General features: G+C 35.6%; 1 protein-coding gene across 3 annotated transcripts in view; it reads left to right on the top strand.

The window, feature by feature from the left end:
• LOC140500919 (cytidine monophosphate-N-acetylneuraminic acid hydroxylase) overlaps positions 1-13501 on the top strand; it is a 114384-nt gene that overhangs the window by 20523 nt on the left and 80360 nt on the right. Inside the window, exons 2-3 of one of the 3 annotated variants that reach the window (XM_072603989.1) lie at positions 2805-2916; positions 3357-3556. The exons of 1 other annotated variant lie outside the window; for it this stretch is intronic. In XM_072603989.1, the coding sequence (XP_072460090.1) occupies positions 2842-2916; positions 3357-3556 (275 nt within the window). In that variant the 5' untranslated portion in view covers positions 2805-2841. Of the gene's footprint in view, positions 1-2804; positions 2917-3352; positions 3557-13501 lie in introns of all 3 variants that reach the window. One more of the 3 variants, XM_072603990.1, reaches the window with a different exon arrangement.

Here is a 13501-nt window from a genome sequence, read left to right as displayed (position 1 = left end):
TTCAAGCATTCTTGGTGAAAAGTCCAAAAATGAATGGAAAATTTGATACTCAAACACAAGACTCAAGAGAAATATGAAAAGGGAAACATGGAAGAATAAGTATAAAGGACTTGATAAAGTTAAACTGTTTATATTCCTGTTGGAAGTTGAGACATGTAACTCCAAAGAACATTATCAGTATTAGGGCAGTTAGAAGGTGTTTACACAGAGGGTATGGGTGTGATTTAATTATGTTGGAATGATCATTCACCCCTCCCAAAATGAAGGGATGAGAAAGAAGGATGCCCTGAGAGAAGGGGGATGGGAGAAATAGAATGGGATAAAAAAATTAAAAAGAGACATTCAAGGAAAAGCTTTTATAGTGAAGAGGAAGATAGGGACAGGCAGGGGGTGGGCAATGCTGGGACCTTACTCTCATCAGAATTGGTTCAAAGAGGGAAGAATATATATTCACATTCACAAAAAGTATCTTTTTTGAGTTGGGTATAAAAATTTACCTTACCTAATAGGGAAATAGGAGGGCAAGAGGATAAGAGATATAGGGGCAGGAATAATAAAGGGGAAAACAGATTAAGGGAGGCAGTTATCAGAAGCAAAACAGATTTTTGAAGAGGGGCAGGATAAAAAGAGAAAAGGATAAATAGCAGAAAATAGGATGGAAGGAAATACATAATAATCATAAATGTGAACTCTCAAAATAGAAGCAGATAGCAAAATGGATGAGAAACTAGAATCCAAAAATACATTGTTTGTGAGAGACACATCTGAAACAGAAAGACACAGATAGGTTAAAAAAAAAAAAAAAAAAAGGACTGCAGCAGAATTTAGTATGCTTCACTCAGCTGAAATAAAAATGGCTAAGGTAACAATCATGATCTCACACAAATCCAAAGCAAAAAGAGACCTAATTAAAAGAAGTAATCAGAGAAATACATTTTATAAAAATGTACCACAGACAATGAAGTCATATAAAAAAATATTACAGCAAGTTTCTCTGATAAGGGCTTCATTTCTCAAATATGTGGGAAACTGAATCAAATTTGTAAATGTAAGAGCCATTTCTCAATTGATAAATTGTCAAAGAATATGAATAGACATTTTTTCAGAAGAAGAAATCAAAGCTGTCTATAGTCATGTGAAAAAAATGCTCTGTCATTATTTATTAGAGAAAGGCAAATGAAAACAACCCTGAGGTACTGCCTCACACCTATCAGAAATGACAAATGCTAGAGGGAGTGAGGGAAAATAGGTGTACTAATATATCACTGGTGGAGTTGTGAACTGGTCCAATCATTCTAGAGAATAATTTGGAACTACATCCAAAAGCCTATCAAACTGTGCATATCCTTTGACCCAGAAATACTACTTTCAGGTCAATATCCCAAAGAGATTTTTAAAAAAAGGAAAAAGACATATATATGCAAAAATATTTATGGCAGCTCTTTTTGTATTAGTAAAGAGTTAGAAATTGAGGGGATATTCATCATTGAGGGGATGACAGAACAAATATATGGTTGTGATGAAGTCTTACTGTGCTGTAAAAAATGAGGGGAGGTGGTTTCAGAAAAACATGGCAAGACCTATGTGAACTGATGCAAAATAAAGAACCAGGAGATCATTATGCATATAATAGCAATGTTGTAATGATGATCTACTGTGAAAGACTTAGTTACTCTGATAAATACAGTGATGCAAGACAAATCCAAAGGTCTCATGACAAAAACATGTTATCTACCTCTAGAGAAAGAACTGATGAACTGGGAGTGCAAATTGAGGTATAGTTTTCTCTCTTTCTTTTGGCTTTTTTTTTTGTCATTAGCTAATGTGGAAATCAATTTTGCACGATTTCTTATGTGTAATTGATATATTGCTTGCCTTCTCAGTGGGTGAAGAGAGGGGAGTGATGGAGGGAAAGAATTTGAAACTCGAAATTTAAAAAAGAAATAAATGTTAAAAAAAAATAATTTTTTTTTAAAAAAGAAAGTCGTTCTCATGATTAGTTGATTACTGTCCAAATTACTACCAGTAAAATAGAAAGTTGAGTGCAAGCTGAGACCTAAATCTTACCACAAATTATTAGTTCTGTTTGAGATGACAAACTGTAGAAAGGAAGCATGGTCTTACTTTTCTTGGTTCTTGACATAGAGAAACACTTATCAAAAGCTGCTTCTGTAGCTGTTGCTTTGTTAGCCAGGCAACTAAATCACCTAGGTGTTCCATTTCCCTTGGCTCAGTGTTAGAGCCAAAATTAAGAGGTACAATCTTGAACTTCACAGTATCTTTTCAGATAGTGGTCAAATGACATTTCAAGTAAATTGTTCTGGATCACACAGCAACAGTAAGGAAAATCTATTTTGAAGAAAGAAATTATACTCGGCTGTTCACATGTATTTGATCATTGAAAGAGGAAGTAATTTATCTGATATTTTCTACTACAGAACCCAGGCAGATACATTGAATTTACTATCTTCTTTGAGAAGGCTTTGTTAAGGAAACTGCAGAATTTCTAAAGGTGAAAATAAAAATGTCAGCAAGGTTTATTTTGAAGGCAATTTTTGTCTCTTTTTGGTTCTAAAAATCAGATAACTAAGATATACACTAAACTCATTCACTGATTATGGCACATATTTGGTACTGCCATTAATCAGAAACTTGCGCTAAGTTTAGAATGATCCCCTGAGACCTCTGTTGTCCCTATAAAAGTGAGTTAATGCTGTCATAGGTTTTTCCCTAGAAAGGGGTGCTCACAGAAGTTGGAGTCCCAGGGATGGGAATGATCATAGAGTATGCTTTATCTATTTCAGACACAAACACCCTGAAAGCTTAAAACCACTGAAGCACATGGTCATTGGTGGCAACATAGAACATATTCACTTGAAAGAAAAAGAGAAGAGTGATATTGGAGGCAATGGACAAGTAAGCATGGATGTGGGACATGGCATAGAAGTATGGAGAGGGACATTCAGCAGAGCTGAGTAAGGTCCAGTTTTGAATGCTCAGGTGAAAGTCATTGAAAACAGGAGAATTCTCGCTTTTATGAAATGAGATCTTGCCTCTTAGAACAATATATATTTTGTGAAAGGGACAGTGTATATGTGTGTGTGTATGTGTGTGTATTTGTATGTGTGTTTATGTGTGTGTGTCAGGGAGGGAAGCTTTCATTCATAGGTATGTGGAAGGGAAAAGTTTTAGTGGTGGTGGTGATGGTGGTAGTGGTGGTGGTAGTTAAAAGAAGAGTCCAAAATCTGAACTCTAAGTTGTTAAGACTTTCACCCAACATTTAATACCTAAAATCTTAACCTTATTCATTTCTCTCCCCACTCCACCATTTACAATCCATCTCTCTCAAAAGCAAGGAGCAGATTGCAGAGATCCTGTTGTCCCTATCACCTTTGGAGGTTGGTGGGCTTAAAGAAGGAATCAATTTTTTTCGTAATAAGAGCACTGGCAAAAACTACATCCTATACAAAGATAAAAAACAACTTCGGGCGTGCAAGAACTTGTGCAAACACCAAGGAGGATTGTTTATAAAAGACATCGAAGATTTAGATGGAAGGTAAACTAGACACTTTGTTTTCTTGCTGGAGTGTTAGAATTTAATAAAAATTTGGCTGCACAAAGGTGTGCGGGAGGAAATACTTAAAGATGACAAAATTCAACAAAAATTTTTCATTTCTGAAGAACTGTTTTAATGTTTGACTGTCTCTGTGTTGCATTCTCTCTGTCTCTGTCTTTTCTCTCCCTCCCCTGCCCCTTTTCAAGTTAACATTCTGGAGGTGAGGTTGAAAAGAGAAAAATCTCTTTTGCTCAAAAACCTGTGTCTATATATAGTAGAGATTTGAAGTTTTCTGTACAACTTCTTGTTCAATTATGCATTTGAAAATGTTTACCTTAACTGAGGTTTTTGATTGTCAAAGCTTTTTGTAAATGGAGATTAAAAAGCTATCTCTGGTGCCAAAATTTTCTTTAGTTTGCCTTACACCAGTTCTCAAAGCTTGAGGCAGAGGCTACCTGTGTATACAAAACAGAGGCACAGTCCTGAAAGTTTCTCCCATTTCTTTAAGGTGTAGGTGATATACACCAACCATCTAGAACATGGGCAGTGTGCCTCTCTGCTGATGGCCCAGAACCAAGAATCAGGGCAGATTGCTGCCCCTGCAGCTCAGAGTTCTTATTCAGATTTTCTATGTTGTTCATTTATCATCAGTCCTTTGATTCTCCAAAGGTCTGCTGGAACTACTAACTGACACTCACTGGCTGACAGTCAATAATCTTTACTCTGGGTTCTATCAGACCTCAGAGTATGGGGCAGGTTATACTAGGTGCACTTATCTGCTGCCCAAAGGAGAGAAGTCATGTGCCCTAGCACAGGGCTAGTTAGCAGGAACTTTTGTGAGAAGATACTTTTGGTTCCAAGAATGTGGAATGCAGGGTTTGGTAGAAAAAGAAAAGATTGGGAGGGGTTCTGAGACTTACCAGGGGTAGCCAGGTTGCTCAGTGATTAGAGACCAGGCCTGGGGCGCTTGGCAACATTTTTGTTGTTCAGTCTTTTTAATCACATCTGACTCTTCATGACTGGATTTGAGGGGTTTTTTGGCAATGATACTGGAGTGGTTTGCTATTTCTTTATCCAGTTCATTTTATAGATGAGGAAACAGGATACTGACTTGCCTAGGGTCATGAAACTAACTAGTGTCTGGGGCCAGATATTTAACTCATGAAGATGAGTCTTCCTGACATCAGGCACTTTCACTGTGCTTCCTCACTGCCCTGAGGAAGTATCTTATCTCTTCCTTTTAAAAGCACAGTACTTTGCACATAACAAATACATAATAAATCCAGTAAATAAATTGTTCAGTTGTTTCAGTGTCTGACTATTCGTGATTCCATTTGGGGTTTTCTTGGCAAAGATAATGGAATGGTTTGTCATTTCATTCTCCAGCTCACTTTACATATATAAATGTTAGTTATTATTAGTTATTACTAGCTATAGGTGTCGTATTGGTAAAAGTTGCCTACCTTCTCTTAGGGTCTTTCCTTATATAGAGAGCCAGAATAATAATCCTAGTATGACCTTCTTGGCAGGATTGTTGGGGGAATTTAATCAGATATTTAGAATTGTGGACCATGTCAGTGCTAAGTAAATAGAAGCCATTGTTGTGACTACTCAAACGGTAGTTCGTTTTGAGCTTCAGGCTCCAATATGGCCATTGTTAAATAACAATGTCAAGAGGTGGCTCTTTTTTTTCTCCCACTATAGAATGCAGACATCCCACTGTATCATTTGGAGATGTGAGATGTAGAGCTAGAAGAGGCCTTAGAAGTCAACTAGACTAATTCCCTAATTTTACAGAGAAGGTAACTGACACTCAGAAAGTTTGAGTGACTTGACCAAGGTCTCCTAGCTCCTTTCAGAGGTATGATTTAGACCATGTTCTGATTCAGAGTGAAATCTTTCCATATACCATACAGTTCTCTCCTTGGGATATATTGAGGCACTTGTAGGCTGCCTAAAAGAATTTCCTAAAATCAGATTTTAATGCAATTTTGAACCTAAGTTAATTTTAAAAATTTTTGGTAACTAGTAGAATCAGTCCTCAATTCCACATCCAAAGCCCAGGTCCAGCTAGATGGTACAGTGGATAGAGCACTGAGTTTAGCGTCAGGAAGCTCAGAGTTCCGAATCAGCCTCAGACGCTTTCTAGCTGTGTGACCCTGGGGAAGTTACATACCCTCTATCTGCTTCAGTTTCCTCAATTGTAAAAGGCAGATAATAACATCACCTACTTCAAGAGCTATTGTGAGTCTCAAATGAGATAATAACTGAAAAGGATTTAGCACAAAGTAGGTACTTAAAAAATTCTAGTCCCCTCCCTCTCTCCATCTTTCCACAGTACTTGTATTTTTTGTCTCATGTCAAGGAACAGTAATGACAAATGAACAGCCTGACAAAGATGGCATCTGGGCTCCTATTAAGTGGCATGTTGGCATTTTCTTCCCTGTCAGTGTTTGCCTCCTTTCTGTACTACTACTTATCTTTTTTCCCCTACCCAGGCATCTTAATTATTTGTATTATAGTTTATTACATGAATTCACAGGGGATTGGCACCAACTACTCTGGCTTCTTGACGTTGGTTACTCCCGAAATACGCTTCCCTTTAGGAAGCAGGCTGATACGTTATCTGAAGGCAGCTGCTTTTCACTTTGGCTTCCTTTTTCTTCGAATCATTTTCCTTTATGTGCTTTAGGAAGCTGCTACTGTTCTTAGAATGCTTAATATATTCAATATTTTTATTCTCTTGGCTGAACTCAGCCTTTTTTGCTAACAATAATGCCCACAGCATGGTGAATAATATTAAGGACATTTCTGGTCTTTCCATGGATATTATGGGGGCATTCCTTACTGAACTGTACCCATACCCTTGATATCTACAATATTACACTTTTTGTAGGTTTGCATAGATAAATATATATGTATGTATATAGCCAATGTCTATTTTTAACCAAAAGGATAACTCTACATTTTCTAAAAGGTCAAGAGAACATGTTGAATGGCCTCCTCTTTCTTTTTATGTTGGTTATTTTGACATGAAAAGCCCTGTTCTAGTACTTGTAAGAGTTGTCTTCTCAAGGAGAATTTGTCAAGTTCAGCTGCTTCAGATGTTTTTAACTTCTGGCTATGCTTCCTTATCTCAGGCTGGTTCTCCACTCTTTATTTTACTTACATGTCTAAATACAGCTTGTTCCCAGCCCTTCCCCACCCCCTCTTGGTAATTATTGCCACTACCTCTATTGTGACCTGTGTTCCTCTTGTCCAGTTCTCCTGAAGAAGGGGAAGTCAATTTCCAACTTCTCCCTTATTTAGTTATTTCACAGAGAAACAGAAATCGCATATTTGAGACTTCTTAAGGGTTTGTACTGCTAATAATATCATAATAGAGAGACATTTGGTCTTAGAGTCATGAAGATCTGGGGTTAAGTTCTGCCTTTGACATGTGCTGGTTGTGTCATGATAAACATATTCCTAAACCTCTTACTGACCCCAGGCAACTTTTAAAGACTAAAGATTGCATAATGGACAGAACTCTATTGGTAGAGGGGGGTCTCCTAGCTAGCAGTTTTCTGTTGTTTAAACTTCTGTTTAAAGAATGAATCTGGTCCAAAACAAACAAAAAAATACCAGGAAACATAAAGGGAAATAAATTTTAAAAAAGGGAGAGAGGGGGATATCTAAGTCCCCTCTTGATGAAAATGCATATGAAGGTAGGACCTGACCTTTCTTAGGTTTCTCCTATTTACTCACACAGTTCTTCAGCTTCCCTTCGGAATTAGCCCTGGAGGCAGCCAGTGGTTCAGTGGATAGAACGTGGTGCCTGGAGTCAGGAAGACTTGAGTTCAAATCCTTAGACAGTTACCAGGTGTGTGACCCTGGGCAAGTCATTTAACCTTGTTTGCTTCAGTTCCTCATCTATAAAATGAGCTAGAGAGGAAATGACAAAATATGTCAGTATCTTTGCCAAGAAAACCCCAAATAGGGTCATGGAGAGTTGGACATGACTGACCAACAAAAACAACAAGAATTAGCTCTTGCCTAAACCTTCCGTTCTTTTTACTCTTGGCCCTGGGTTCCATGGGTTTCATTCTTCCCCTTTTCAGAAAGAAGCAGTTTCAAGTCTCTTCTTGGCCTCCTCCATTTCCCACCCCAACATTCCCCCCGCCTTTACACTTGTTCATAAGGGTTTGGCAACTTCTACATTAAAAAATGGGAGGGCTTGGAATATGATACACTGGAAGGCAAAGGAATTAGGGTTATAACCAAGAATCACTTACCCAGCAAAACTGAATATAATTTTTCAGAATAAAATGGAAATTTAATGAAATAGAGAACTTTCAAGCATGTCTAATTAAAAGACCAGTGCTGAATAAAAAATTTGACTTTGAAATATAAGACTCGAGGGAAACATTAAAAGGTAAACAAGAAACAAGAAAGAGAAAATGTAAGAACTTCAATAAGGTTAAATTGTATTTCTATATTGAAAGATAATATTTGTAACTCTTAACAACTTTATTACTGTAAATGCAATTAGAGGGAATATAGTAGATAGGGGGTCTGGATATAAGGTCACTTTGGTGGGATGATACCCCAAAAAACAAAATAAAGGAAAAGAAAGAAAATTGCACTGGAAGAAGAAGGAGGGGGGAGATTGATTGGGGGTAAATTATCTCAAATAAAAGAAGCATGAAAGAGTTATTATAATGGAGGGGAAGATGGTGGGTGGGTGGTGAGCAGAGCTTGTCTCAAAGAGGGAATAACATACATACTCAGTTGGATGTAGAAATCAATCTTATCCTATAAGTAAGTAAAAAGGGACAGGGATAATAGAAGGGGGAAGAGGGACTGATAAAAGGAAGGGTATATTGGGGAAAACAGTAATCAGAAGTAAAACACCTATGAGAAGGGAAAGAGTGGGATGTAAGAGAAATATGGGGATAAATAAACTAAAAATAGCATGGAGGAAAATAGTTATCATAACTATAATTGTGAATGGGTTGAATTCACCCATAAAATGAAAGTGGGTAGCAGAATGAATTAAAAACCAGAATCCCACAATATACTGTTTACAAGAAGCAGAGAGATACACACAGGGTAAAGGTAAGAGACTGGAGCAGAATCTATTATGCTTAAACTGAAGCAAAAAAATAAGAGGTAGCAATCATGATCTCAGACAAAGCAAAAGCAAAAATAGATCTAATTAAAAGAGATAAAGAGGGAAACAATATCTTGCTTAAAAGTACCATAGACAATGAAGTCATGTCAATAATAAACATATGTGCACCAAATGGTACAGCATCAAAATTTTTGAAGGGGAAATTGAATGAGTTACAGGAAGAAATAGATAATAAAACTATACTGGGAGAAGGGAAGGAACCTCAACTATCCCCTCTCAGAATTAAATAAATCTAACCCAAAAAAAAAAAAACACCAAGAAATAAATCAGAGGTGGATAAAATTCTGGAAAATTTAGATATGATAGATCTCTGGAGAATATTGAATGGGAATATAAAGGAATACACCTTTTTCTCAGCAGTACATGGCATCTACACAAAAATTATATTAGGACATAAAACCTCACAATCAAATGCAAAAAAGCAGAAATAATAAAAGCATCCTTTTCAGATCATAATGCAATAAAAATTACATTTGATGATAGACAATGGAAAGAGAGATTAAAATTAATTGGAAATTAAAAACAGGAGAGTCAAAGAACAAATTACACAAGCAATTGATAATTTCTTTAAAGAAAATGACAAAAATGAGACAACATAACAAAATTTATGGGATACAGCCAAAGTGGTACTGAGGAAAAAATTTATATTTCTAGTTGCTTACCTCAATAACATAGAGAAAATGCAGGTCAATGAATTGAGTGTGCAACTAAAAGAACAACTAGAAAAAGGACAAACTAAAAATCCCCAATTAAACACCAAATTGAAAATCCTGAAAATCAAAAAAGAAATTAATAAAATCAAAGTAAGAAAACCATTGAACTAATAAATAAAACTACAAGCTGGTTTTATGAAAGAAAAAAATAAAATAGATAAGCCTTCAGTTAATTTGATTTAAAAAAGGGAAAGAAGAAAACCAAATTACTGGTATCAAAATGAAAGGGGTGAATTCATCATCAATGAAGAGGAAATTAAGACAATTGTTAGGAATAATTTTGCCCAATTATATGCCAATAAGTTTGACAATCTAAATGAGATGGATGAATAGCTACAAAAATATAAACAGATTAACAGAAAAAGAAATAAAATACTTAAATAACCTAATTTTAGAAAAAGAAATTGAACAAGCCATCAATGAACTTCCTAAGAAAAGATCTCCATGACCAGATGGATTCACAAGTGAATTTACCACACATGTAAAGAACAATTAATCCCAATACTATATAAACTATTTGGGAAAATAGGCAAAGGCATCCTACCAAATTCCTTTTATGACACCAATATGGTGCTGATACCCAAACCAGGAAGAACCAAAACAGAGAAAGAAAATTGTAGACCAATTTCCCTAATGAATGTTAATGCAAACATTTAAAATAAAACATTAGCAAAGAGTTTACAACAGTATATCACAAGGACCATACAATATGACCAGGTGGGATTTATACCAGGAATACAGATCTGGTTCAGTATTAGAAAAGCTATCAGCATAATTGACCACATCAATAACAAAATGAACAGAAATAATATGATTATCTTAATAGATGCAGAAAAAGCCTTTGACAAAATACAGTACCTGTTCCTATTAAAAACGCTAGAGAACAAAAGAATAAATGAAGCTTACCTTAAAATGATAATTCATATTTATCTAAAATCATGAGCAAACATTATCTGTAATGGGAATAAGCTAGAAGCCTTCCCAATACAACCTTCCCAATACAATCAGGAGTGAAGCAAAGATACCCATTATTATCTCTATTATTTAATATTGTGCTAGAAATGTTAGCTATAGCAATAAGGGAAGGAAAAGAAATGAAAAGAATTAGAATATGCAATGAGGAAACAACACGACCAGTCTTTGCAGATGCTATGATGTTATACTTAGGACATCCTAGAAAATCAAACACTACTTGAAATTATTAACAATATTAGCAAAGTTGCAGGATACAAAACAAATCCATACAAATCACCAGCATTTCTCTATGTTACCAACAAAGTTCAGTAGCAAGAGACAGAGAAATTCCATTTAAAATAACTACAGACAAAATAAAGCACCTGGGAGTCTACCTGCCAAGATAAATCCAGGAACTATATGAAAAGAATTATAAAACACTTTTCATACAAATAAAGTCAAATCTAAACAACTGGAAAAATATTAATTGCTCATGGATAAGCTGAGTCTGTATTCTAAAAGTGAAAATTCTACCTAAATTAATCTGTTTATTGAGTGCCACACCAATCAAATTGTCAAAAAATTATTTTACAGAGCTAGAAAAAAAGAACAATCTGGAAAAACAAACGGTCAAGAATATCAAAGGAATTAATGAAAAAAATACAAAGGAAGGTGGCCTAGGAATACCAGACCTCAAATTGTATTATCAAGCAGTAGTTATCAAAACAATCTGGTATTAGCTAAGAAATGGCATGGTGAATCAGGGGAATACATTAGGTACAAATTATGTTATCGTAAATGACCATAGTAATTTAGTATATGATAAAGCCAAAGATCAAAGCTTTTAGAACAAAAAGCCATTATTTGACCAAAAAAACTGGAAAATAGTATGACAGGAACTAAGTACAGAGTCCCAGAGGCTCCCAAAGTGAGTGATACCACCCCCTGGGGGGCACTGGAATGATCCAGGCAGGTGGTAGTAGCCTTGGGTACAACTGGGGGGTGTTGAATAAAAATAAAGGGGTGGTAGAAGCATGAAGAGAGAAGAAAAGTTTGAAAAATTGTTCGTATATGTTTCATCTGTTGTTAGTAGAGTTAAAGTTGTAGAGATTACATTATTTTCCAAACAAACACACAAAATGCAAGTTATAACCTATCAGTAGTCAAGTCTGTCAGCAGGTCTTAACCAGCAAGTGTTGGTAGGCAAATGTGTGGTGCATTGTTGGGAAGTCTAGCATGCATCAGCAGGAATATGTGCATATGATAAACTGTTTAAATATAATACTATATGGTTATATTGTGTCATCAAAATTTCAATGCAAAAACCCCCCACAAATTTACAACAAATTATTAAATTTAAGATGTGCCATTTAAATATATTTTTGAAATGATGCAAATTTTAAAAATACTATTAAAAAGAGTTAAAGAAAGTAGATTTCCAGGAGGTCACTGAGTAATTTTTTTTTAAAGGGGGTTATAGACCAAATAGGTTAAAATGGATACATGATTTACACAGAAAGGCTGATACCAAAAGCAAATTAAGAGAGCATGGAATAGTTTATCTGTCAGACTTATAAATAAGGGAAGAATTTAGGATCAATGAAGATATAGAGAGTATTACAAAATGTAGAACAGATAATTTTGATTATATAAAATTAAAGAGTTTCTGCACAAACAATACCAATGCAACCAAAATTATAAGGAAAGCAGGAAACTGGGGGGAATTGCAACAAATTGATAAAGGACTCATTTCTCAAATATGTAGAGAACTGAGTCAAATTTATAAAAATACAAGTTATTCCCTCATGGATAAATGGTCAAAGGATGTGAACAGGCAGTTTTCAGACAAAGAAATCAAAACTATCTATAGACATTTGATAGAATGATCTAAATCACTATTGATCAGAGAAATTCTCGGAGGGACCACCTCCTATCTATCAGAGTGGTTAATATGGCAAAAAAAAGGAAAATGTTGGATGTTGGAAAACTGAGACACTAATGCATTTTTGGTAGAGTTATGAGCTGATCCAATCATTTTGGAGAGCAATTTGGAGATATACCTAAAGGGCTACAAAAACTGTGCATTCTCTTTGATCTAGCAATACCATTGCTAGGTTTATATCCCAAAGACATCTCAAAAAAAAGGGGAAAGGACCTATTTGTACAAAAATATTTATAGCAGCTCTTTTTGTGGTGACTAAGAATTGGAAATCAAAGGGATGCCTATCAACTGGGGAATGGCTAAGCAAACTGTGGTATATAATTGTAATGGAAGATTATTGTGCCATAAGAAATGACAAAGAGGATAATTTCAGAAGACCTGGAAAGACTTCCATGAAATGATGCACAGTGAAGTGAACAGAACCATGAGAACATTTTACGCAGTAAAAGCATATTATTTGATGAAGAACTATGAATGACTTAGCTATTCTCAGCAATACAGTGATCCCAGATCATCTAAAAGGACAAATGGTGAAGCATGCTATCCACCTCCAGAAAACGACTGACTGAATACAGACTGAAGCATGCTATTTTTCGCTTTCTTTCTTTCTTTCATTTTTATTTTATTTATCTTCTTGTACAAAATGACTACTATGGAAATGTTTTACATAATTGCACAGGAAAAACCTATATCTGATTGTTTACTGTGTAATTAAGAGGGGAAAGGAGGGAGGGAGGGATAGAATTTAGAACCCAAGGCTTTAAATAAAAATGTTTTAATTTTTAAAAACATTTGCTGATAGAACATACGAGCCTCGGGATAGAATGATAGATGTTCATGGCCCCCTTTACCTATTGTTGAGTCATTTCCATCATGCACAACTCTTCATGACCCCATTTGGGGTTTTCTTGGCAAAGATAGTAGAGTGGTTTGCCATTTCCTTCTCCAGCTCATTTTATGGATGAGCAACTGAGTCAAAAAAGGTTAAATGACTTACCCAGGGTCACACAACTGGAAAGACATTTTCAAGTTGAGGCAGGATTTGAATTCAGAAAGATGTCTTTCTCATTCCAAGAATAGCTCTCTGTCCACTACAACACCCAACTGCCCCCTACCTAGGCCTATGCAAGACTATCATTCTCTACCTTAGTATCCTTCTACTT

The sequence above is a fragment of the Notamacropus eugenii genome, chromosome 4 (assembly GCF_028372415.1).
Source record: "Notamacropus eugenii isolate mMacEug1 chromosome 4, mMacEug1.pri_v2, whole genome shotgun sequence".
Taxonomy (NCBI): domain Eukaryota; kingdom Metazoa; phylum Chordata; class Mammalia; order Diprotodontia; family Macropodidae; genus Notamacropus; species Notamacropus eugenii.
Note: the sequence above shows the minus strand (reverse complement) of the source record. Positions and strands in the feature narration are given on the sequence as shown.